At 43.4% G+C, this 26,776-nt stretch overlaps 1 protein-coding gene and 1 long non-coding RNA gene across 5 annotated transcripts in view; one reads left to right on the forward strand and one right to left on the reverse strand.

The window, feature by feature from the left end:
- ZFAND3 (zinc finger AN1-type containing 3) overlaps window positions 1-6,950 on the forward strand; it is a 135,347-nt gene extending 128,397 nt beyond the window's left edge. For both annotated transcript variants that reach the window (XM_083831971.1, XM_083831972.1), the window contains exon 7: window positions 4,313-6,950. In XM_083831971.1, the coding sequence (XP_083688097.1) occupies window positions 4,313-4,467 (155 nt within the window). In that variant the 3' untranslated portion in view covers window positions 4,468-6,950. The remainder of the gene's footprint in view (window positions 1-4,312) is intronic.
- Window positions 6,472-26,537, reverse strand: LOC310897864. Of its 3 annotated transcripts, none has more exons than XR_014582646.1 (5): window positions 26,218-26,537; window positions 25,860-26,139; window positions 24,206-24,327; window positions 23,685-23,791; window positions 6,472-23,199 (listed from the first exon to the last, which is right to left on the reverse strand). It is a non-coding gene; the product is annotated as an uncharacterized lncRNA (long non-coding RNA). The 3 variants fall into 3 exon arrangements; XR_014582648.1 differs by having other exon boundaries at window positions 26,441-26,522; XR_014582647.1 differs by having other exon boundaries at window positions 25,860-26,536.
- Between the last annotated feature and the right edge of the window lie 239 nt (window positions 26,538-26,776).

Raw genomic sequence — 26,776 nt, forward strand, 5'->3', positions numbered from 1 at the left:
CATGCCAACAGTTATATTTTTGTATCTGAATGGCTTGGATTTTTCTAGAAATGCAGAAATGTACCTGTACATAAGCGGGTTTCAGTTTTCATCAGTAGATGGGTCTGCCATATTAAGTATATGACATGCTGTATGGAAAAGTCTAAATACGCTCTTTATTCTTACAACAGTATGGATGTACAGAATGTGAGGCAGTTATTAAAGGGTAATTGTGGGAGCACGCAACTACTACTTAGGTAATATACAGCAAGATCTTTCAAATAGGGACACTGTTAAATGTGTTTAAGCCACTTTGTAAATATGTACGCTTTGTAAATATTTAATAACCTTACTTGGCATTTCCACCACTTTTCAAAACATGCTCACAAACAAGAAATCAGTTTTCCTTTAGCAGCTTTCTGAATGTTTCATCTGTGAGATCAAGACCAGAATCTTGGTGGGGGTGGGAAGAATTTCCTTTCTATTATGTTGCTATTCAAGTAACAGGGATCATTAGATTTACCTGTATCTTCTGTAACAGTATAGTGTTCTCCAGCAGTGTGTTAGAAGAGACCAGGACATCATGCCTGGCCAAGTATCTCCACTAGAGTACTCCCACCATGTGCTGTGCCTCTCTGGTGGTTTGCAGTAGCCTGCTTAATGGGCATTTGTGCCATGCTCCAGAAAGTCTGACCACATTTTGTTGAGTTTACAAAGAGAAAAAATAAATTTAAAAAAAATCAGGGAGCCTCCAGAATTACAATTTGGCTTTTGTGTTGTGGATTATCATGCGATTTTGTTTAATAATTTACTGATGCTTCATGTATTTTGCTGATATTTTAACAGTTTCCCACTTTCAGAATTTGAAGACAAAGTTATGAATTGAATTCAGGTTTCAGTTTAAATATTTTTCTTACCATCAATCCATATTCTAGTCTTGTCAGTGCTCTTGAATGTAAGAATGAGGAAAATGCAGTCTGTTTTTGGTATCACCCCTACCCAACAAACTAGGTTTGTTGTACTCTGTCAATCTTAGACTTCCTTTGACTGATGTTTTTTTGCATGTCCTATGCAAAAGACTCACCTACGTGGTTACAAATAAGGCAGAGCTGATATGCTCCTGGCTTTAGCCGTTGATGCTCTGGTGATGAAATGGAAGTGAATTTTTGATGATCGATCATGAAGTAGTTTCTGGGGTACCTAAAGCAACTTAAAGGTTTTGATGCACTAAATAATGTTTTTCTAAGATGTTTGCATTAGAGGCCTGAGGTGTAGATGATTCATAGTCTACTTCTAGCATCAGAAAACAGTTGCAATGCTGTGAGATGTATTATTGCATTTACTAGATTGACATCTTCTGTGGTTGTAGTGGAAGTCTGGCATATTTTGGTTGATGACTACGGTAAACTAACTTTAGTTGGAAGATGGATTCCCTTTTCCAGTGCTCTTTTCCCTAGCAGAAAGTTATTTATTTTGCCTTTTAGCTATGGTGTGGTAAAAGAAGCATTTCTGCAATAAAATCCTTTAGGGGAAGCAACCCGTATTTGATATCTTCCAATAATGAACTTAACAGTAAATATACCACAAGAGCTCATTAATCTAACTCTCCTTTATAACCATAAAAAGCAGACTTCTCAGGACACAAAGTTTCATCTCTAAATCTGGATTGGTTTTAAGGATCAAAATAGAAGCAAATATATTGACCACCTGTCCCAGTGCACATAAGTAAATAATTTAACTGTTGTAAAAGCTGATGGTCCTGAGACTAGACAGGGCATTAGTGCACATGCAGACTGCAGAATGTCCACTGTGATGTCTAGACGAGAGAAGAAGCCAGGAATGAATAGAGCAGTTATAACTTAATTGAAGAAATCTGCTCAAAACTAATGAAAAAATGTTCCAAATTAGTGTTATTCAACTAGCTATCATGTAGCAGTATTCAAATCCTCTAAATTCTAAATAAAACTTAATAAATAAATAAATAAATAAACGAGTTCCAACCTTCAAAGTCACTTAGGCATTTGGAATAATGGGACTAAAGATCTGAAGTATGGTTTGGAAATGAGGCTTTAGAAGATCCCTATTGCTATTTTGAAAAGAATAAACTCCTTCATTAAGAACAGCTAATATATGCAAACCTGTCCTTAGTGATGTTGAAAATGCTTGGGTACTCTTTCATTTATTAGGTATTATCAGTTCTAGTTAGCTATTCATATTTAAATAGATACATGAATAGCAGGTTTAGATCATTTAGTTGCTGCAATTAGAAATACTTTTCCCTCAGACTGTAAATTAGCAGGATCAAAAATGAAAATCGTCTGTCATTCTTTGGGCAGTTATTGAAATTCTGTTCAGGAATAAGGAAATATTTGATGAACAGAAGAAATAAATAGCGTGTTTTATCTAGAATGAATATAGTATACGGTACAGCTTTTCCTGTATGAAAACAGGTACTCTAAGAAGAACTGAAACGTGTTTGATAAAGATATGACAAAGTAGAGAATAGATAATATTTTCTTGGGGGAAGCAGAGTAGAAAGAAACATCTTGAAGCTACTATGGTCTAAAAAAGGCCAGGAGGCTTTGTAGAAGGTGAGGAGATGGTGCAGCTGAGACGTTGTGTTCAAAAGTGATAAATCATCTTCTAAATGTATTTCCATATTAGATTTGTTGAACTTGTCAAAAGGGTCTTACTGAAGCTGTGCAGGGGGCTGTGTATATATTTGGTATCTCCTTTAAATCACACTAAATAGTATTTCTGCGTGTGCTTGTTAGCCAAGTGGAGAGGATCTGTAAAAAATAAATAAATAAATAATCAGGATTTGAAACCAGTCTTTACCTATTGGGGACTGAAATGACTTCAGCCCAATCCTTATCTGCAGGATTTCTTGCATCTGCTTCTGTCACATCCATTGCAGATAAGGTGATGGACTTAATTGATTCTTGAGCTGATCCAGTCAGGTGTTGATGTGTTGTTGTGCCTACAGTGGACACTGGTTCAGTAATTTGAAATCTTATTTCAAAAATAATGAAGGGAAGCCTTCAGTCCTTGCTCTCTGTAGGAGAGAATTGAGTGAAAATGCCTATTCAGCATTGAAACCATAGTCTGAGGACATTTTCATTTTGACAATCAAACCTTGAATTTCTGGCACCTCACAGAAGATATTCATCACATTTCAGTGTGGTATGACCAGATTGAGATTGAAGTAGAGGCAATGATGACAAGGAGAGAGTGTTATCTCAATTCAGTCTGCATCACATCTGTATTCCTGAACTTGCACGTACCGATACAGAAAACTTGTCTTTTTTGCTTTTGTTTCTAGAACTGGGTTTCAAAATCAGATAATAGGCATGTATTTTTGTAGCTGGTGCTATTGAAACAAAGAGCAAAGCTGAATCAATTTTTTCTTCAGTTGTTTTTTTAACATAATTCTGTGTGTGATACTTTTGTGTCCTTTTCCATTTTCATAACAATGGCATTAACATAAAGGTAACCTGTTGTTCTCTCATACAATTGATGTTTTGTAGTTCAGGAGCTTGAAATATTTTACATACACATGTATACAACAAACACGCACGGCTATATGCATATACTCTCAATCATTCATTCATTTTTATTCTTTTCCATCCCTCAAATGTCATCACTTTGTGGCTTTAACGTCTTTTGAGCATTCAAGGAGAGGCAGTAATGTAAAGCATTCAGTGGGAAGCAGTGTGATGCTCTTTGCACCCATTATTCAGGAAAACTATTGCAGCACAGGCAATAGCATACCTCATTTCAAGTACAGTGGACTACATAAACCCTCTGGCTGTGTAACTCTTCTCACTACTTTATCATCCTAATACTACTTATCACATTCATCTTAGAGGTAAGGAATTTGAGACAATTTCTGTACTGTTCTGAAGTCAAAAAGCTGATTTTCTTTGTAGACTAGAAGGAGGTGGCTGCTGGAGATGACCTCCTGGCAACACTGATTAGCTTTAGACAGAGACAGTAAGCTACATCTTTTCAGCTACAGAGCAAGATGTTGTGGCATGATGTGTCCCAGTGTCCAATGCCTGAGGACTTCCTCTTAAATGTAAGAGGATGGCAAAAAAACCACTAGTGTGACTTGGGCTTTGAATTGTGTTGATAAATATGCAAGAAAATGCAGTAAATAATCAGATATTTATTAATGCCATGTCAGGAAAGTAAGTAAAAACTTGATTTTTGAGAACCGAGTGATCCCTCGGTAGGCAATATCTCCCTTCTGATTCAGGTAAGATTCTGCCACTTTCTTCAAGTCCTTAACTTTGCTTTTTTTTTTTTTTTCCCCTCTTCCTTTCCACGGTAGGTTATGTGTTCTGTATGTTACATCGCCTGCCTGAACAACATGACTGCACATTTGACCACATGGGACGTGGGCGTGAGGAAGCCATTATGAAAATGGTGAAACTGGATCGGAAAGTAGGAAGATCTTGCCAACGCATCGGCGAAGGATGTTCCTGAGTGCAAGACTGCAACCAAATGCTGTTCTCTTAGTTCACTAATGTTAGCCTTATTTAGGACAAAGTCAGCCAGACACCTTGTACTAGGCAAGTTTCAGACTACAGCCAATCAGTTTCCTTTCTTTAGCCAACCGTCCTGGTACTGTAGTTTAGGGGATGATGGTGGTTGAAATTGATTTCTGGCTGGTTACTAAGGTGCCTGCTAGCCACCGTATAAAATTAAAACATGAAGAAATATTATTTTTTGAGCATGGCTAGTGGATTTAAACAAAACAAGAAAAATCCAAAGGCTTCTGTTATTGCTGGAGTCACTGTAAAAGCCTTATGCTGGAAACATTCCAGCTGCAGAGTTAAAACAAATAGTTGTGTAGAAGCTGGTGTAAAAGTTTGCTATGCACATGGCTTTCAGACAAACTGTTTAATGTGCAGCCTTTCACCTCTTCACTTCTAGTTAATCCTGAGGAGGTGAAATACTACTAAGAGCAGCAACTGCAGCTGCTTAAGCCCAGAAGACCTGACTGGTCACTCGTGCCTTCATCGCGTGTGGCTTTTGAGTTAGGCAGTGTCACCAGCATCAGGGATTCTGTTGGGGTAGGAATCTTTCTGGTTCTTCCCAGGAAGCCAAAAAGAAAGGGGGACAGAGATTCTTATGAAAAATTTTTATATCTATCTTACTATAAGGAACCTATCAGGGTTTTTTTGTTTTTTGTTTTTTGTTTTTTTTTCTTCTCGGTTAAATTATGATCTCACTTTAAAGCCAACTCCATCCCAGAGCAGTAAATGGTGCATACATTTTACATGGCATCCACAGAGATTCTAAGAGTCGTGTGAAGATTGCACATGCATTGAGCAGTGCAGCCATTCCCACCGGCCGAAACCTGATTGGCTCTCGTTTGCCTTTTGCTAAGTGCAGGTATCTGATAATTGATCAAATAAGGCTAATTCACAGCACAGTAGCCATGGCTGGATTCTACAGACTGACTTTCTGTAGCTAGACTTATATATTGGGGAAAAAAAAAAGGACATTTTGTAGCAAACGGAATTCAGTAACAGTATTGGGGAACAACCGGTGAAACACCCTGTATCAGATTGAGTTTGTATTCCTCGCTTCCAGAGTGTCAATGAGATAATCAAATGGGCTTCGTCAGCCCTGTTTCTATGCAGCTGAACGCTCTCATGAAAATCTCTGCCCGCATCTATTGCAAAGCAAGTATAGCAAGTGAACGTGAAAAGCATTACGTGGAGTAGGATGTTTTGGCTCTGTTTAGACCTATGGTTCTGTATTACGGTATGTCGCATTGAGCTGAGCTGAACTGAATTGCACCGGTCTCGTCAGTTTGTGAACAAAAAAGCAAAAATAATATTCAGCATGTCTCCTGCTGCACACAGGGTTTATGCAAGTAAAAAGGATTTGTACTCATGTGGCCCAGCTAAATCCCGAGTGAATTTCCCAGTCCATTGGTAAGGTATTAACAATCAGGTAAATGTGTAAGAAAATCTGAGGGAGGAAAAGATTTTGTCTCATCTTGAATACTGGGCAGACAGAAGACATCAGAGAGGTGCAGTAACGTGTCACTTGAAAAACCCCAGTGTTTTGGGAGAAGGTTTGTATGAGTCATCCTCCATTCTACTTGTCGCAGGTAACTAACTCGTTATCGGCCAAATCATTGTTACACTGGTAGAAGCATTTAACAAGGAGAACTAATTCCAAAAACAACAACGAACAACAACAACAGCAAACCACATCTCCACACACACATTCAGCATCTGACTGTATTAGCATAAATTAACCACAAATCAGAAGTGTCCCATCACTATAAAACACAAGCTATCTAAAAGGCAAGAGTTTTTTTTATTATTATTATTATTATTATTGTTATTATTCAAGAATATGAAACCAGCAGCAAAATCTTCTCTAATGTGCTGCATTTTCAGGAAATGGTCCTGGTGAAAGGGACTGTCCAAGGATATTATTTACATTGCCGTGAAGAATTTATAAAAGCATGGATTTCAGCTGCTGCAGTGAAACGCACTTTCTTTTCCTACAAAACCCTATTCATAACATTTGATGGGCATTCTGATTGATACACGAGACTTTTCTGCATTAATACTGAAGATGCTTTTTTGTTCCTCCTTAATATTCTCTTTAAACTTGTTGCAAGTGCACAGATGGTTTCAAGGTGGCTCTTGTGAGAACACTACTTAAAAATTCATGTGAATTATGGACAATGTTCACTTTAAACAAACAAGTTGGGGACGGGGTTGTTCCTTTGCAGTATCTGTTCTGTGAAGTTTGTTAAACGTAAAGAAAGCTTAAGTTCTTGTATCTTAAAAGAAGATCTTATTTAACCCTTTTGTGTTCTAGATTTACTTACACATGTAGCCTAGAGCTCAGTTTTAGTTTAACATTGTGAAAATATTAAAAGAATCTTGTAACTTTATTCTTTTTCCTCCTGCTAAAAAAATTAAACCAATCAGATTAAAGTTTGAATTCCTTTCTGCCTATTCCAACAGGTCTTGCTATTTTGCACCATTTCTGCTGTAAGGTCATGTAATAAATATGAATGGGGAAAATGCCAACGTTAGGCCAGTGACTTAGAGCTGAATTTACAGTTGGTGGAAGGTGAACAGGATTTTCTGCCAGATTGAAAGGGGAGAATGGTGTTTTTGCTGTGTTCAAGTTTATTGATTTATTTTGTAAGCAAATCTGGCTAAATCTACTGTAGCTTGAGTATTGGTCAGCTTAAGCGTGATGTTAGATAGAGCAATCAAATGAACAAGTTGTTCTTGCTCTTATCAAGTCAAATCTATACAGTGCACTGTATGATTGACATGGAAGTGCTAAAACATCCTACATGTTCTTTCATATATTTTGGCAACTTCTGCACCTATAGTAGCTGTATTCCAAATTATAGTGGGCTGTATTCACAATGGGTAACTAGAGGAGTAGTGACAGTTTCTTAATCATTTAGAAGCTAGACACTCAAAGGTAATAAACAACAATGTATTAAAGAGAGAACAGCAAGGTGATTATTTAATACTTCTTAAATTGTTTGGAACTGAAATTCTTCCTCATTCATGGGACATGTACACCCCTTATTTCCTCCCAGATTAATATGGTACTTTCAATTTTAAATCTGTATGTGATTCTTGAACAACATGGCTGGGCGATAGAAAAGGTAAGTTACGTAAGACAGCTCTGCCTTTTTTGTCAAGTTCCAAACCTGTAGCTGGCTGCAAGCCAAGGCTTTGAGGAAAAGTAAGAATTGTCCATCAAGGTTGCTACACCGGAGTCTGTCCTTGATTGCACCTGATTTCTGTTTTGAAGCAGTTCAGTGTCTTGAATGAGAGATGATGTAACTGTGAAATGCGAGAACACGAGCTCCTCTGCAGTAATGCACAGGCAACACCCTGATGGAGACCTGGTGCAATTATAGCAGTCCCAGAGTAACATTAACTGCTTTTTATCTACTTCATGGAATGTGATTAATAGGTTCAAACCGTGAATTTTGCATGACTTCCTTCTTTTGGAACATCTGTAATCCACTGGCCTCTTGAATACAGTATCCTGTTTATATTTAACTTTGTGCTCATTGTGTTGTTCAATCGATGCAGTTCCTTCTGTGACTGTGCTACAGCTTGTGTATAAATCTCTGAAGGGTAAAAGCACGTTTTTTTAATCTTACACTGATTCTTTCAGTACAGAGACTCACCAAGGAAGAAAACTGATATTAATGGTGTCACTAAAAATACAGGTCTTATAACAGCTTTAAAAAAAAATGCATCAGTGGAATAATCGGCAGCACCCATGCTCATAGCGATGCATACACAGTTAAGTGCCCAGACAAATGAATTGACATTTTCTTTGTCGTAGTGTAGTTACTGCAATTGTCAGTCATCAGTGGAACAGCAAAGAGAAAGTCTAATTGAAGTAATTCCTTAATGTCACAATGAGATTGCAGCCAATTTGTGCTGGAAATAATTTTGTATGCTCCTGGGTACTTTTAAACCTAGAAAACAAATGGAAATGTTTTAGACAATGCTACTTAAAAATCTGTATCTATTGGCACCAGATGTTTATTTCATCACTCAAATACCTGGTTCTAATTCTGCTCACAAAATAAAAGTAATGTAAGCATTGAGCAGTGGTTCAACACGAAAGCTGATGTGGCAGGAGCTGCTGTATAAGGATACAGTTTTAGTGCAACCAGGTCACAATCTTACAGGTGAGTGAGAGTGTGCGTCTGTTTGCATTTTATTGCAAAGGACCACACTGGAAAAAGAGTATGTAGATTAAAATTCTCAAAAATATTCACAGTGCATGTTTTACATGCTGAACTTGTGCAACAATGGGTTTTATATCTCACTCTATTAGCAGCTTTTCCAGGAAAGCAAACATTAATGATGCTGGAAAGAGCCACTCTTAAATAACAGTGCTCAAAGACAGCAGTTACAAGGATATATTTTTCTGTCTCTCCTACTCTTTATTCACTTTTCACTGAGGCGTTCAGCATGTGCAGCTGGTCATTTGGAAGTAGTCGTGCTTGAACGTTGCTCTTTCTGGATTCTCGGCACTCACCACAGAAAAGAAAGCATCAGCTTTGGTCCTTCTGCAAGCCCCTGTGCAGTACTTCAAACAGATTGAAATCTGGATGATTGGTTGTAAAAGCGGTGAAGTACACGAGGAGGTTACCACAGCGACCGGCTATTTTTTCTCCATTACGTTTCAGTTAATTGATGTGACTGATGTGTTAGGCCATTAGGTGTCTTCAAACCATCCTTTGAAGGGGGCAGGACACAACCACAGCTCACACCCTAGTTCTGTTTTATTGCTCACATCCACTTTCCTGTAAACTCTGTGTGCCTCACCTGCCAGTCTGAAGTTGAGTCGGGAGGAAGGAAAGCACAAAAAAAGGAGGCAGAGGCTGCTAAGTGACTGGTGCTTACTGATCGCGTCCACCTGCCTCTTCAAGTCAGCTCAGATCATAAAATGGTAAAGAGACAAATAATGAATTGCCAAACCCTACCGACGTTCTTGAGTTGGTACTGCAGTATATACTGTTTTGCTTTCTCTTTGTGAATATACCATGTTAGAGTTCGAGTCAATTCCACAACATATGTTATATGCAAAGAAATGAAACAGAACTGTCATAATTAGAAAACATTTTTGATGGATTATTTAGAAAAACTATGGATTTTGCTACAGGACCTTCCTATTTTGCAATACGCTGCTATATTCTGTGAAAGAAGACAAGCAGAACTTTGTAAGACTAACAGTAAACAATTTCAATACACTCTTCTGAAGCATTCAGAAAAGATTACTGAAATAACAAGCATTTTTTAAAAATGACTGCATCCTCTAACAAGGGTTTTGTTCTGCAGCTAGTAGCATGTGTTAACCAAAAGCAGAAGGTTCCTTCTGCTAGGGTCGTGCAAAGCTAACCACATGCAATCGGATGCTGTGCGTTAATAGCTTGTGGCACAGTGCAGTGACTGTAAGTAATGAGAATAAAGTTATAGAGACCTACTCTTGTCTGTTGGCTCTCCCTTTAAGCAAGAGGACAAAAGCTGGTGCCCACTTGGTGCCCAAGCTGGTTTCTTGGTTGCTCAGTCCATTTTATTCTCTTCTGAGTTGCAGACGCCTCCTTCCTTCTCTCTTCCAACTCTGCTCAGGGAGGATGGGAGACCACAGTCTAACTAGAGTACTAAGTACTTCAACGATTAAAAAGAAAAAAAATGACATCTCTGAAAGTGAAGTGTTGAAGAGAAGTCATCCTCTGTATCTGAGATGCAGCACCAGAAGGACATCTCTTCTGGGTGCTCAGAACACTTGACAATGTTCTTTTTTTATTTCTCTTAATGTGTTCAGGGTCTGTTTGAAGTAAAGTAGCAATCCTTTAAAAAAGAGGAAAAAAAAAGTATAGCATTGTATCATCTTTTGAAAGGAAGTTCTGCGTGATCAGCACTTCTGCATTAAGAAAACCAACTGAGAGATTCATTGTTAACTCCTGAAGTGCTTGGTCTCAGCTCTACTTTTCAAAGAAGCAAAGACAAGTTCATTCTTAACTGCAGCAATAGCTTGGCTTTTAATTATATATTTTTTTTCTTCTGTAGCATTTAAATTATATGACACTTACTTTACATTCCTAGAAGCTGGCAGTAGATCTGTTTCTGGAGACCTGCTAGGACATACTGCAGTCAGCAGCAGCATGAGCTGAAGACTATGAGCTCCAGGAATAAGCTAAATTTTAAGTTAGCCTCTGTTGGCTGGCACCACTCGTCTTGTCTACATTAATGTTTTAAAATGATGGCTAGCTAAAAATGTTTTAAATAAGCTGCCTTGTACCAATGTTGCACGAGTCACGCTCGTTTGGATAGTCTGCCCCGTGCACAACAGCCCGAGGTATCCCCTTCGTTCTATCTGCACGCAGTTCCCTCTTCATTACCCTCCATGTCTAAATAGATTAAAGTACTCATCAGTGAAGCAGCAACTAGTTACAAATTCTACAGTTGTCTTCGAGTCACACTGCTTACCCATTGTTTTCTCTTTCTGACTGTTTGGCCTCAGGTCTTGCCAAGAGTCATGGCTCCAAGCAGGTATTTCCATGCACCAATGGCAAGTCAAATTATGTTTCTGGGCTTAAACACCCATGCACGTATAATCAGTCCTTCTGGGGCAACATAGCAGGTCCAAGTGTCTGAATTTGTCTGTGTAGTAGTAGCTGGCGGTTCAGCATTACCAATTACTGTAGCCTCAGCCCTGGAAGCACTGTTACGCTCATTTGCAGTGCCGTTAAAAATCCACCAACCCCAAACAGCTGAAAAGGCTGAGGGCATGCCGAGAGCTGCAGAAGTGAGCACGCTGCTGGGTTGCAGGCATTACTCAGTGGTTTGTCTCGTGCTGTTCCTGGCACTAGGGGCACAGGCTGCTGTGACGGGGGGGGCGTAGCGGGTGGGTGTAGGAAGGTTGTGAATGTGCACATGTAGGTATAGGATCAGACCGGTGCTGCTGACCTTATTCCAGCTGCTAAATTACAGCCACACTTCGCTTCTGTTTGAGGCAGCCACTCCTGCAAAATTCAGCCCTTAGTGAGAGCAGGGAAATACCTGCTCCTCGACACTTTGTTCCAGGTACTCTGGCACCCACACAGGCCCTCGTTTCTCTGCTCCCTGGCTTCTGTGTTCACCGTGATTTCCACAGACGTGCTGCAGCCTCCCTTTGCAGACTCTCCCTCATCAACTGCAATGCTCAACTGTGTTCCCCAAACTGTCATATTCAAAGAGTCTACATGAAGACAACGTAACAGTAGAGACGATCCCTTCTGGAGGTATCGAGGCATGTGTTGCCAGGAGCTGTTGCTGGCTGTAATGAAAATGCTTTTAAGTGTTAAATGACTGCTGCTGTTTACTATACAAAGTCCCTAGAGCTGTGTCTTAACACTGTAAGGCTGAGTTGGATTTCCAATGTGTATTTCCAATTCCTCAGCGCTCTTAACTTTCTCTGTGGACTTTGTCGATACAAGGACCCTTAAGGCTGGTTTGGTGCTACAGCCACGGCAGATAGCGAGCAGTGTGTCAGAGTTACCTCCGCAGGAACTGACAGCCCATCCAGCCCAAGCATCCAAGCATTTTTTTTGTCCTTTTGTTCTGCCTGTTGTTATCCCAGTGTTGTTGTTCTGCAGACAAAACATAAAGCTTGCACTCATTTTCCAAGTAATACTCCAGGTCTATGATGCGGATATAAAATTATGGCCACGTGGTTGATACCGTGGCTTTGTTTGGTTTCTTTACATCAAGCTTCCCAAAAACAATTCCCGGCTGCCACAGCTACTGAAACAGGCTGATTTGACTGATGTAGAAACCACGGGGCACGCGGACCAAGTCAAAAGCATTACATAAGTCAGAACCAGCTCCTTGCCTGTGTTGGTCTCAGCCTGGTGGCAAAGGTAAAGCCAATCACGCTGCCTCGGCTGCGTCCACGCACGAGCTGCCCCTGGCCCCACAGCTGCAGCAGAGCTCTGCGCTCTCACCCCAGGCCCTGCAAGACCTCAGGATTCACAGAACCAAGCAGCCACGCGTCCCTGAAGCGATCAAGTCGCGTATCATACCTGCTCTTTCTAACCACATTTGTCGCGCGAAACAATAAAATTGTTTATAAAGAGACACGATGCATTAAAGAAGCCGGTGCTGGTCTGTGCTTGGATTGTGCTTTCCAGGGTGGCTTGTTCCTAGCAGCCTTTGCCCCTAGCAGGAAGGCAGGGGCGGAGAGGAGCAGCCTGTGGCACCCACGCCACTCACGGGGATGGAAACACCCGCGTGCAGCCAGCAGGGCAGGGAGGTTGAGACAGCACCGACCGCCTGGCTCCTGCCAGCCCTCATTCAGCCACGCAACGGCCCCACGGAGCAGCTTTCCTTGGCTGACACTCAGCACCTTTCTGGGGCAGAGGCGGGGAGCACCGCTTATTTTGAGAGCGGTCTGAAGACAAAATATATCAGGCAGAGCTAGATACCCACCTTAAAGATGACTCAAATTCGTGTAGAATGTACCAAAATGTAATTCTAAGACTAAAACATGTTTTGAATACAGCATTACCTTTCTGATTCCCCAGAAAGCACCATGGCAGCTGGTATCGAGGCATTAACAGCAGAAGGAACAAAAGGGGATAGGCTTCCTGCACCATACAGTTCTTCCCAGTCAGATAGCCAGACCCTTGCTGTTCTTATTATTTATGGCTTTCTTGCTGTAATTCTCTGTTTGGGAGGGCTTAACTGTGAGCTACTCTTTGTGGGTACTGCGTAACACCGTCACCAGATAACTGCTGTTCCAGAGCCTATGACAAGATGGAAGAATTAGCCCTAGAATGGCTAATTTTTACCCTTTGTTTTTAAAGCATATAAATAAGGGTTTGGGACTAGGACACTCCCAGGACAGGCTCACTCACGTACCCAAGCGTTACTTATCTCAGAGATGACAGACTATGCAACCTTCACCTGCAGACAGCTCAGCAATTTGTGTATTCAGCAAGGATAGAGAAGTACTACTTGGCTCTGAAGTATCCATTTATCCCCAGCTCATTTAAATGTGGAAGCCACCTCTGATAAGGAGGCAGAGTCCAAGCCGCCCCATACACAAGAATCACGCTCCACTGGTGCATTTGTACATACTGGATATGGCAAACCAGGGAAAGAGCTGGCGTCCCCGGTGGGATCGGCGCACAAGTTGTACCCCCTTGCAACATCATCCCCCCAGGCAAGTGGCAGCTCGGCACAGCCAAAGGGGACGCGTGACTTGGAGGGGAATACCCTCCTGGCATACAACGAGGGCAACGCTTGGCTGCTTTTTAGGGTTAGCACTCACCAGCCCCACCTTGGAAGCCAGGCTGTGGGCAGAACTTGATTCCAGGAGCTGACAGTGCCCACCTCGTCACTGTGGGCCTGGAGCTTGGAGAACCAGCAGATCTCTCCACCACGTCGCATTCTGCATGCTCAGGACGAGGCCTGGGCCCCGTTATTTCACAGGTCACACCTTGCCAGTCCAAGTCGAGCACAGGATGGGCCCTGCATCAGGCACTGCACAGCGCCAACACAGGACACAACTGCTCCAGGCTGAGCTAACGCTTTGGCTCAGTACCCAATTTTCACAAGACACGGAAAACAGACGTGTAAGATTAGTAAAAAGACGCGACGCTAGCCAGGATGACTGTGCACTAGACCAACTTCTTACAATTTAGGTTTCCTAAGCCTAGCTGAAGTACAATTCTCTTTCTCACACTAGGATGCTGTTCGATTTTTCGGGGGGATGTTGCAAATGTGGCTGTTTCCTCCTGAGGCATTTGCCCTTTGGAAAGGGGATCAGAGCATGCAATCCTATTTGTAAAGCATCAAAATATATGTAAGAAGTGTTAAATGCAGACTATTGAGAGGTCGTCTGTCAGTGTTAATTTCAGAATTTCATAAAGAACCTTTTCTGTCAGAAATAAGCTGCCTGCACGTAGGAGAAAGGGCCACACACTTATTTATTTTACCCAGTATAAGTAAAGCCAGTACGTGGCTCCTGGAAAAGAACATGAACAAAGTAAACCCAGGAGCTGAAGGTCAGGGTTTAAAGGAATTTCCTTTCATTTAAGTTTTAGCAGCCTTGAAAGCAGAAATTCTCCTCCAGCTCCCATGGCTAACTCCTCCCTAGGCCAGGTCCTTGGCAGCAGCCCAGTTTCATGTCTATATTTATCTAATGATTGATGGACGTTTATTGAGCCGCAGCATTTAGGGCTGAGAAGTGAAGCTGAGAAGTAAGGGGTGTATCAAAGAAGTATGAAGACTTCAGATATCTGCCTGAAATGAAACTTGTTCCCAGATAAACCAGCAGCTCCTTCTTCCTGACCATTAAGATTCCTTCCCTTTCCATTGGTATTCAAAAAAACCTCTCTGGAAATGCTGCAACATCAGAGAAACTGCACAAAGACTTGTAAATTTCTGGGCTGCTGCTGAAAGCTTGAGGAAAAAAACACCACCAATGAACACTAAGTGCCATGAAAATGGGTTTGCTAGCATCTCCTTAGGCAGAGCATTGCTCGGCTTGCAAAGGCGTTGATCAAACCAGCTCACAAACCTGGCTAGCAGCATTAGGGCTGTGCTTGTCCACAGTAAATCCAGCTGGGTCCCTGCCACAAATCTGAGCCTGGGGGTCTTCGAGAAACCCAAAGCCAAGATCTGAGTGCACATCTGCTGGCCACGCAGTGCCTGAGAGCTCTGTACCAAGACACCGCCACCACCCAGCAGCAGCAACACTGACCGGACTTCAGCAGCCTCTCACGACACAGAGGATGCCGGTAATTTCCAATAAAACACTGCACAAACATGTAACGAGGCATTTGTTTCCATTCACTGTTGCTCACCCTGCTCATACAGATGAAGGCTTGGGATTTTTGAACATCGTCTTTGCTTTTAAAGCACTCCAGACAACCACAATGCTGAAAAAAACCCACATCTATTTATTTAGCTGCATGACATGAGCTCTGCCTGTTACACTGATGCAAGCAAACTGACATTTTTATTGATCCAGGTACCCTATTTTACGTCCCTGCTTCATTATTTTCCATTTGTCCAATTAATGTAGAAGGAAAGTAGAAAAATACACTGTGACAGGACCATGAATCCGCTAGAGTATGGAGCTATGCCCCACCTCTACTTTCAAATGAGCACAACAGGTACACCAAGAAGCTCCTACTCTCTGAACCAAAACATGTTCTGCTTTGTCAGGCTCTAAAATAAGCCCTCTCTTTAAAGAGAGAAAAAAAAAAATGGAGCTGTGCTTGCTGAGGCAGTCAAAAGCCACCAAAATATATCAAAGCCACCAAAACTGAGGTTTTTCCACTCATCACTTTGTCCTTGTGGAAAAAGAGAGGGACTCTGCCCCTTCTGCTGGAGACTCCCTGCCCATGCCTCTGCTCTCCTTTCCCTCCACAAGGTTTTCCTAACTGCAAACAGCTATTTTTTTTTTCCTCTGAGGGAAGTACAAGGCTCTCCTCCTTCCCCAGGGCTTCACCTGAGCGCAGCTACAGCAGGATAAGCGGGCAGCTCTCCCCCACTGCCCCTCTGCTACAGCACACAGTGTTTAAGACAAACCAGACAGAGCAAGCAGCTATTCCCTTGCCTACGCAAAGCCATCCAGCTGGTGCCGTCTGCATGTAATAAAGAAACAAAACCCAGAACTGTCCTAGCGCAGCTCAGCTGATGGGCCCCGATTCTGCATACTACAGCATGCCCAAGATAATGAATTTCCAGCAGCCAAGGGTAGGCAAAAAAGCAAAATGAATAGAAGACCTGGGAACGGGGGCTAGCTAAGTCTAATTCAAAGGGTGTTAAACCTTCATTTTTGTTGCAGATTTGATGCATGACACAAAAATAAGCCACAAATTGCTGCAAAGACGCTATTCTTCTTTCCTTTACAAAGAAGAAGCTAAACGGAAGGCGGCTCCCAATGAAGCAGCCCTTGCTTTAGTCACACAAATACCATCTCTGACCTCCATTTCTCCATGTCAGCACACGACAGTAACAGAGAAGCTGCGGTGACAGCAGGTCTCCGTGGGGCCACAGGTGATGGAGGGCCAAAAACGCCGTGCCAGGTGGGCAAAGCCTCTGCAGTGTCTCTGTGCACCCACAACGGCTTCTCCTGCCGTGGGATGCAAGCGGGACACGGTTTGTGCCACAGCTCCAGGGGGGTTGTTTCATTTTAAAATGAGACGCGTGAACCTGCAATCGAAACGTTTTTGATTGACTCCCTTTGCAGCGCTTCCTTTCCCAGCTGCCAGCTCGCTCCGTACCCAGCAGCTTTGAGAACGCTCACGGGTGCGGGATGAAATGGCTGCACCAGCAGCCGCGGGGCTGCTCGCTGCTCGCGGACACATCCGATTAGTTAGCACGGGGCTGGCTTTGGCGCCTAATTTGTTTCTTTTCTGTCTCCTCCGATACACGGCTGCTGAGATCAGAATACCAGAAGCAGTCTCTACAAGCCAATCAATGATATCAGGCGCTGAACCCTGCAGATGAAGCCGTAAGAAATGCCTTTTGAACCGCAAAAATAGATTTTTGGGGGTAATTACAGCTGGGCTGCACCCCTCTACCTCCATCTCCCCACCAACCAAAGATCGGGCACGGCTGCTTCTCTCTCATTTGGAGTCATTTCATGGCCTTTACAAAACAGGCCCCCAGCCTCCTGCATTATCTTCGTGATCATCGCGTATTTTGAGAGGAAAGTAACACAGGTCATTTGGTCCAGCACATCTGCAGAAATGCAGACTCAGACTTCCCTTCCACAAGGCAGAAAGGGAGCAAGTTTAAGGTCCATCAGGCTGACTGCTGTAAGTGTAGGAGCACAGAGGCACATGCAGACGACACCGGTAAGGCCAGCATGCATTCTGCCAACACACAGCTCTCAGGGGTGGGAAAATAACGAAGCCATTTGGCAGGGGACCTAAATTCCACATTTATGTGCCGTGAGAGTCTCAAAATCCCCATTCAGCTAGCAGGAGTCTACTTTCAAATGCTGAAACCTTCCCTTGCGATGCATGGACAGCCTTGCATGGACCAGAGAATGCATCAAGTGTGAAGGCGCTTCATAATCAGCTGTTGCGGAGAAATTAATGCAACAAACACATATTTCTCAGTGGTAGCTGAGCTGTCCTACACTGTTTATGCCATTTTCCCCTCCCTGTTCCAAGTGCATAACAGTATTTTACCTTCAGTAATACAAAGGGAAGGTCAAATTAATTAATAGTGAAAGAAAAAAAAAAAGCAGTTTATCTTGTATAGGAGGAGAGTAAGGACTGCACAGATTAGGCAGCCCATTATGTTCTTTTTTATCTTAGCTTTTAAGAGGCAGAAAAATACTAAAATGTCATCAGAAGCATTGGAGGTGAGTCTGTACAGTCACACCAAGTTGAAATGCAACCAAGAAGCATAGAAACCACATGCAAAACCTTGGCACCCAAGGACACCAGGCAGCAGTACCTCTCCTTATCCTTTCCACTACAAAAACCCAAATGTTCACCCCACTGCTGAAATTTCCCTGCTAGGCCTCACCTCACTCGCAATTTTGACTACATAGCTTGCCCACGAAGAATTTGCTCTTACAGAAAGAAAACCGTGACCACAAGGATCCCTTTCCTCCTGCTGAGTTTCCTACGCTTAGGTAAACAAAGCCCAACCATCTTCACCCAGACAAACCCTCGATGCGTGGATTAAAGGCAGATTAATCACTATCCTTCCTCCATCCGGACTATGAGTGTGAGTGATTTAGCTACCAGGGCGCGCAGCGGATCGCAGCTCGTCAGCTGGGCACAGTAGCCAAGGCCACGCGTGCCTTTAGCTCATCGCAAGTGCAAAGTAAAACCATTTTCATGTTGTTTTAAGCAAAAACCTTGTGCTTTAAGTCACTGTTTATCACCAGCCCCTCAGTAACACTTCAGATGCATTCCCCTCGTCTTGCAAATATAGTCCTTCACACACTGTGCCACAAACACTTGTTATCATACGAACGCAGATTTAGGGAGGCAGCACTGAAGTTGTTTACATGGAAAGAGTTTGAGCAGAATAAGAATCCCCGTGCCTTGGGACCTTCTAAACTGCAGCACAAACTGGATGCAGGGTTCATGCCATGCATGAATGACGGCAATTCCAGCAGGACAACGTCCCCTGCTATCACACCAAGGTAATGAGTCAGTCCTTGAAGAGAGAGGAATGCCACCTCCTCTGCCAGCGACAGTAACAAAAAAAAAAAACACCTCGCAGCACCTAATTTTTCTTTAGCATTCTCCCACCTAAGAACTGACCGAGCTTGAACCTGTGTTACCTCACAGAAGTTAGGAGAACCGCAGCCCGCAGCAGCCTGCCAGCAGGCCAAATCAAGTGCTGTTCTGATCTGTGCAGAGCGCGCGTTTGTTTTTCCCCAACCCGTCTGATTGCCTTTGAGCTGGATGCTCAGCTTCAGCGATATCTTCAGGGAGAGCAACAGCTAGGAGGTATCGCACCGAATCCTGCAACAGGCTAGCACCAAAACTGCATCAAAACTACACGGGTGTTGCACCCAAACACGGAGGTGGGGGCTGGGATGGACAAACAAGACGTGCAAAGGAAACACACTCAAGGAAGAGCATACGGTCTAGGCCTGCACAAAGACCTCTGCAGGTTTGTTCTGCTGGGTGGAGGGCGGCAGAAGCACCATGACACATACCTCAGAAACATCTGGGATCCCGGAGGCCTGACCTGCATACAGGCAAAGTTGTTGTGAGGGTTTTGTTCTGGATACAGATACCTGCAGTCTGCAGACAGCTGCACTTTCAACATTACAGGCTTCCGCTCATCTGTGCTCTTACGTCAGGGATGACCTGGGCCTGTCCGTGCTGCCAAAAGGAGCCGGGCATCAGAGGCAATCTACTCAAAAGGCAGACTGCTGTCTAGACTTGGACAATAAAGCCAATTCTGCCTCTACTTTACCAAGAACAGCCAGGAGACTGGAGGAAAAATGAGAAAAACAGGTGAGATCACGGGGTAAAACAAGATAACGAGGGGTCTACTCCAGCAGAAGCTGCATACGGGAGCCACCCACACTCAGCTCTTGCAGGTGTGCTCATCAGCTGGGGGCAATCGGAGGTGCAATTGCTGCCCTTTATGAGGTTAGAGTGAGACGTGAGCATGTGCATCTCAGAAGTGGAGCATATTTCAGAGTAAAGCAAACAGTTTTGCTGTAGATGCTCCTCAGCCTTTGCATTAAAAGGGTAAGCCTGAACGAGAAGGGTTATAGATCACTGCACAGCCCAAATTTGCTAGACACTGCTTCCTAAAACTGCCTCTTCAGTTGCTGAATCACCAGAACTGCTCTCTCCACACCTGCTGCAATTTAATGCCTGACCACAGGTGACCAGGCTGTATGCAATATTCCGTACGTGGTGATGTAGTCTCAGTGCTTCCCTTCTGCTGAAAAATCCTTTATGTCTGGGAAGAAAGGACACCACGAAGCAGGCTTAAACAGGAATACAATGTTGAGATCGTCCCACAGCCCAGATACAGCAAGCTGTCATAACATCCCACTATCCACATTCAGTTTGGCCATTCTCTTGGGGCAAGGAGCTGGCTACTCTGTGTTCCTCTTTTCCTCAACCCACTGGTTCCATTTTCATCGCTACCATAAGCAAAGCAACGGCCTTCACTCCTCCACAGCTCAGTTACCTCCACCCTATATTTTTTTTCTCCTAATACCGAGGCAGACCTTATCGCTCCTCAAGCCAAGCATGCCTTAGGCAGACACCTCCTCAGATCTTGCCTTCGCTGCACTGCCCAGAAGACGCAGGACAACAGCCGGACAGACCATGCTGTTCCAACACTGGGCAATTTCCCTTTTTTTTTTTTAATTTTCTTTTCCTTCCCCTGTTATCTTGTGTTCCTCCAGTCTCTTGTATCCCACTCCTATTTTTCTCTCTTTATAATTGTTCAAAGGTCTTTGGGATGGGGCTTAGCTTTTCATTATGTACACAGTAAAGTCTTCAATCTGATGCGATGATACAAATTAATAACAATAGCTGCAGAATGGTGGTAATACCCGCCAGTTGTGATGGGCATGCTGGAAAGATTACTTGATGTTTATAAAGCTCTTTGAGACTCTTGGATGAAAGTCAAGCTAGTGATGCACAGGATTTATTATTCTATTCAGCACTTCAGTATCCAAGGCTAGCATCTATTCTAGTTGAAAAAGATTTTTGCTGTATTGTTAAATGGAAACAAAATGAAATATATACAGTGCCTGGTGCTTTATATATAAGGCACAGGCAGCCCGGAAACAGAATCTCATTATTGAAATGGATGTAGCTGAAGCTGTTACGCACAGTAGGTAAAAGACCAGATTCAATGACCTCTTATTCCATTTAATCAAAATTGTTAGTATATGGTTTTCCAATGGTGAAGGAAAAAAAAAAGTGTTTTTTTTTCCTCTTCATCAGGTATTTCAACAGTTTGTAATAAGCCTTTGTAGTTGCTTATGATGTGAATTTTAGGCACACCTGACCAGCAGTGAAATGAAAATAAAGTGGATGTGTGTCTAACAAACAAAACCACAGTTCCTCTGTAACACCCCATTCACTTAACCACCAGATCTTACCCATTCAGCAAGGCTGCTCTCCCTCTTTCCCTTCCCCACCACAAGCTTTTGTTCATTTCACAGCCTCCCCCACTGCTCTATTTAGATGCGGGTCCCCAGAAAGTTCCCCCCTCCAGTTCTGCACTCGCAGAGCACAGAGGGGAGACGATGCTGTTTTAATGGTGCTAGTTATGCTATATGTGGTCTTGCTGTTTCTAGGAATAGACATGTTCAGACATCAATTAACATCTAATTGCTGGAATTAATCTTGTTCCTCCGCTACAGATGCCACAGAGATCAAACCAAGCCCATTTGCAGCTCTATTTTTAATTTAGTGGAATGACAGATTTTCCATCCAGTGAAAAATAATTAAATGACATGCTGTCCAGAGAGTACACAGTTCAGGGAGCAGGATGTTTATTAAGAAATGAAACAAGCAGGAAGAGATAATAATTGTTTGTGTCAAAGCAAAAGCATCTTTGTTACTGCAAGTCTTCCCTCTTCTTCAAACCTTCTCACCAGTATTTCTCCTCACTCCTTCCTGCTTGAGTGATCCCCACAGAGACAGCGAGGCTCACGAGAGTTGCTTGGGAAGGAACTGAACTTGTCACCCTGGCAGACAACCCCTAGTTCTCAGGGCCAGCCTGTGCATAAGATGAAAAAAAAAAGCCTGGAGAGTAGATAAAACAAGGAAGTGGAGAGAAGGGATGAAAAAACAATATATCAAGCAAAATGTTTTTCCAGCACTCCCTTGAAGCAGTCACCCATCCTCTTTATTACCTGCTGGAGAGAGAAATTGCAGGCCCCAGATAAGGCTTTGTACTGTATTTTGCAAGACTTTGTACTGAATGAAGCCAAGCAGTCTTCAGCAGGCAGCTCCCAGTCTTAAGCTACCGCTCCAGTTTCGTATGTACATGGCAAGGAAGACTTGAGCCTGGCTGGTGAAGCCAGTGTGGAAACAGGCTGGAGTATGCAGCAGGAGAAAGTTGAATCCTATACAGTAAGAGCGAGCCTGCAGCAGGTCCTGGTCAGAAAGCTGTCTGAGCATGACCCTCTTACAGGACTGTGTGAGATAGTCCAGGCCTGAGACTGCACCCTGGGGCTGGCTCACACCACCTGCTGTACTAAGCCTAAGAAAGCCGAAGCAGGCATTCTGCCCGCTTACAACACCAACTAGTGAACCACATTTCTTACTGTATCGAAGGGCATTGTTGTAGTTCCTCCAGTTTTCAGAAAGATCTGAACCGCTGCTTCCCTGTTCCCGACCCAGCTGTAGAAACATCTTGCTGGTAAGCAGGTCTTGAAACAGAGGAGAGATCTGCTCCCTGCCTGGAAGAGCATCAGCTGTCAGAGCTGGACAAGGTGGAGGAGGCTGAGGACACATCAGTGAAACATCAACAGCAGACAGCAGGGTTTCCCAGGAAGCAAGGAAGAACAGTAGGGTGTGGGGAGGGAAGGAGATCTAAAACAGTCTGTGATTTGCACTGGTTTAGGGCATCCTTCGGGGGCGAAAGTCAACGGGCATGACATGCAGCTTCACTCATTTTTAGTTTGTGTCAACCCAGCTCCTCTCTTGGTTCCTCAGCACCAGTGACTAGATCAGAGTTGATCTCACCCAAGTCCACCGGCCCCTTCCTTCCTTTTTTTCGTCATTTTTGAAATACAGCACACCTCGTAATGAAAACCACTGAACCCCACCTTTTGCTCCCTCCTTCTGTGTAGGATATTCCTCCTTCAATGCCTTCATAACAGCTCAAACTTCTTCCAGATATGCAGCTCAAGGCAAAGGTGCGTGTGTGAAGCTTTCCGATACCTTTATGGTAGGTTACTCCCCTGGTGAGGATCCCATGTGGAGTGAACGAGCACCAGCCAGCTCTGCACCCAAAGAAATTGCAGAAATTTCCAAGAAATAAAGAGTGGTGGAAGAGCAACGCCACTCCATCTGCTCTCACAGGCTTTCAAATCCCACTCTCTTGCTTTAAAAGGGGAGCGGTGCCCAGTGCTTTGGCAACCAGACCCATCCTTCCCACACTCCATGGCTGTCCTAAAGGTGATAAGTGTTGGTGGAGATTTGACACACTTGATTCAAGAAACTTCTGGTTGCTGCAGAAAGGGAAGATGCTCAAAATGAGACTCAGTTTGATAAGACTTTCCTAGGAATAGTTCAAAGTTATACATAGTTATATGTGGGTGAAAGAGAGAGGCAGGCTGTTTGTAGCAATCTGCAGTAAGAAGTAAGACAACAAAACCAAACCCATTTCTTCAATGCGCATCATTAGTTACTTAATTTACATTCCTGCCAAGCAGCAATAAATATCCTTCTGCTGCTTCCCATTCCCCCCCCTGCAACCTTTCCATTAGGAGCTCAGTTGGAGGCAGGGAGGGAGAGGAGGGGAACAGAGAACCTATGGCATAAAACAAGTCTTAGTTCTCAAAATACTGATACATAATTCTGTCAACACATGTCAATCCTGACTTATAACCTCTGTGCCCCCTGCAGTCCTTACTCATCACTGACAGTGCAGCTCCAAACCACTACCACCACATCTCACAACCAATTTGACTTGTTTGCCACTACTTCTGCTTACCTTATTCCTGGAGTTTTCCCCTGTCCCTCCCAATAGTGGCCTGCCAAATTATTCTTCAACCACAATTCTGGCTGCTAGCATCCATACCGTTACGATACAGGACTTTTCTGAAGCAAAATAAAATTGTATGATCAGTGGGAGAGCTAAAAGAATCTATTCCATACTGTTTCATTCTACTCTACAGTGAACGTGCCTCCTTTAAGAGACTGACACTGCAATACGACAAGAACATAAAGAAAATTGAACCCTTCCCAGCACAAAGGTCTTAATGCCCTGTCCAGCTGAAAGCCCCACAGAACGTAGAAAGCAAAGACTTTCCAACTGGATGGCAATTACATCATTTGCAAATTATTTTCTGGTAAGGAAAAGCATTTGCTGTCACACCTTGGAAATATGTCCTATAGTGTGGAAGAAAATACGGAATTAAAACTTGCAGATAAAGAAATTAGCTTTAATTTAAGTCTTCTGCATAGAAATAGTACTTAGAAAAGTAAGCCATGCTCAGACACAAACACGCTTACATTCAGAGATCTCCTTTCTTCACACATCTCAAAGGCAGAGACAGAGATACTGCGACCCAGGAGCAATCAGCTTACTTCTGCAGGGTAACAGCTACAGACCGGAGCTCAACAGTAAAAACCTGCTACAATTACAGCAGTTCAAACATGAGGAAAGAATTCAGATTGCAAAGCACAACAGTGGTTTGGGGGGCATACCACAAGTACAGAAGTAATGCCAAAACACACCAGCAGCCCCTGCATTAGATTTTGAAGTCACTTTACACATCGTTTGTAAATAACAACCATGATTTTACTAAGTAGAAGAAAGGGTACATAGATGAAAGAATGCAGTATCCAATTTCTGTCTTTTATATTGTTGCAAAGCAAACTGAAACATGACTTACATTCCTGCCTCAGTTTCCCATCTATATTAATGATGATACTAACATTCAGACACTTAAAAAAAAATATTTACTATCTTGGTTTGACAAATGCAACACTAATTGTGTTTATCCATGCTAGTCACTTCTATCATACTCATTAGCTCTACTTGAGGACATCACAGCTTTATTAGAGACACCAAAACTGCTTCATAAATTTCAATTACCTAGTACAAATCATTACTACTATTTTATTAACTCTTGTGTAATTGCTTGTTGTGTATGCAATTACAAAGTTAATATATGTAAATCCCACTTTAGAAGCTCTTTCTGTACCTTTTATCTTCATACCTAGCATGTGTGTGCTTACATATTTTTTTTCATTAGCTTCTTCATCATCCAGAAATTTTCTCAGTACTTAAGCATACTGGTGTGATTTTAGACATTAAACTATATTTTTGTTGGTGATATTGCTTACTTCCAAAGCAGCCATTTGAGCTTCTGAAGTATAGATATATGTTCATCTTGCCAATTAGTTGTATATAGAAATATTTACATTTACAAAAATATTGAAAAAGAGGATTGTATCATTTTTTTGGTTGGTTGGTTGGTTGTGTGTTGTTGTTTGTTTTTCAAAAGGGAGAGAAAAAGAAGTCACCAAGTTGGGTCTTAGGCATAACTAAGGTATTGAGATCCCAAGTACAAAAAACCTTGGCACAGCTTCTGTGTGCTGATACAAGGGTCTCCTCTGACAGAACACCTAAGGACTTAAAACATGTACCTGGGGAAGGCAGCATTTGGTGCTGAGCACTACCCCAAGGACCGTTATTAATCAGTAAAGTGCCTCTGCAGTCCCTGAGGCAGGGATCAGAACTCTGGACTCCCAGGTTGTCCAAATACTTCATGCAGGAGCCAAATTTCCTTTTCCCATGTGTTATTTTCTGCATGAAGACATAGGTAGCAAGTACTGCAATTCTTCCCCAGTAAGCTACAGGCTTACTTCTGGGAACAGCGAGAGATGTTACTTTGGAAGTCATGAGCTTGCAAAGTAAATGATCTCTCACCTTCTGCAGAGTTTCTCTAACAAGGTGTTATATACCACAATGACACCTCCATCTCCTCTCACCAGTAGGAGAGGAGGAATGTATGTATACGTAAAGGAAAAACTAAGAGCTCTCTTCTCTTTGCAGGCACCTCGGCTCATTAAAGAGCTCCAGACCACATCTCAGGTGTGTGGAGGTACCTTTCTACACTAAACACCCAAACTCCAGAGAGAGCTGGGATGGCTGCCGTACCTTTCTGCTCGGCGTTTTCTCCCGGGCAGGCCCGTCCTGTGCCCAACGCAGCGTCCTGGCAGTCGCTGTGCCACAGCTGGCTCTTCCTACGCCTCACTGTGGGAGCACAAGCAGGAGCTGATCCAGGCTTCAGGCTCGACTCCGAGAGCAGGTGATTAAAATTAAAGCTTTCTGACATTTGAAGTGCCGCACTTCATTGTGATGAATTGTTTTCGGTTTCTAACTCTTCGAAACTGACATAATGAAGCTGTACTTGCCTTCCTCAAAAATTAACAAGCACCTGAAGGCAAACACAGCAAGTTAATTTAAAAAAAAAAAAAAAAAAAAGTTGGGGGGAAAAAAGAAGTGCAAAACTAACCTGATGGAAAGCAGAAAACATCTGTAGAATCTATGAAGACATTTCAGACCACAGAAAGAGGGGAAAGGGTGGGCAGGTCCTGTAGAGGCCCCAGCCTTCCCTAGAGTGTGGTGCAAGGAAGAGAGCGGCACTTCGGGGCCGTGACACCTGGCAGTGCCCGAGAGCTGCCCCACACGTTAGGGTCACAGAATCACAGAGTGGTTTGGGCTGGAAGGGACCTTACAGACCACCTGGTTCCAGCCCCCTGCTACAGGCAGGGACCCCTCCCACTAGAGCAGGCTGCCCCAAGGCCCCATCCAGCCTCCCAGCCCCGCAGTGAAGGCAGACGGGCCAGCCGGGCCCCCTCACCTCAGCCCGGCGGTCTCCGGCTCCCCCTGCCGGGGCCGCGCCGCCGCCATCCCGCCGCCGTCCCTCAGGCCCCGCGGCCGCCGCCGCCATGTCGGGCGTGGCCCCAGCCGCGGGCAGCTCCCGGCTCCTTCAGCGGAGGGAAGCTGGGGCAGCGGCCAGGAGCCCGCTGTTGGCGGAGGGAGGAAGAGGGGAGGCGGGGGGCAAAGCTCGG

This window comes from Anser anser (genome assembly GCF_964211835.1).
Source record: "Anser anser genome assembly, chromosome: 3".
Classification (NCBI taxonomy): Eukaryota; Metazoa; Chordata; class Aves; order Anseriformes; family Anatidae; genus Anser; species Anser anser.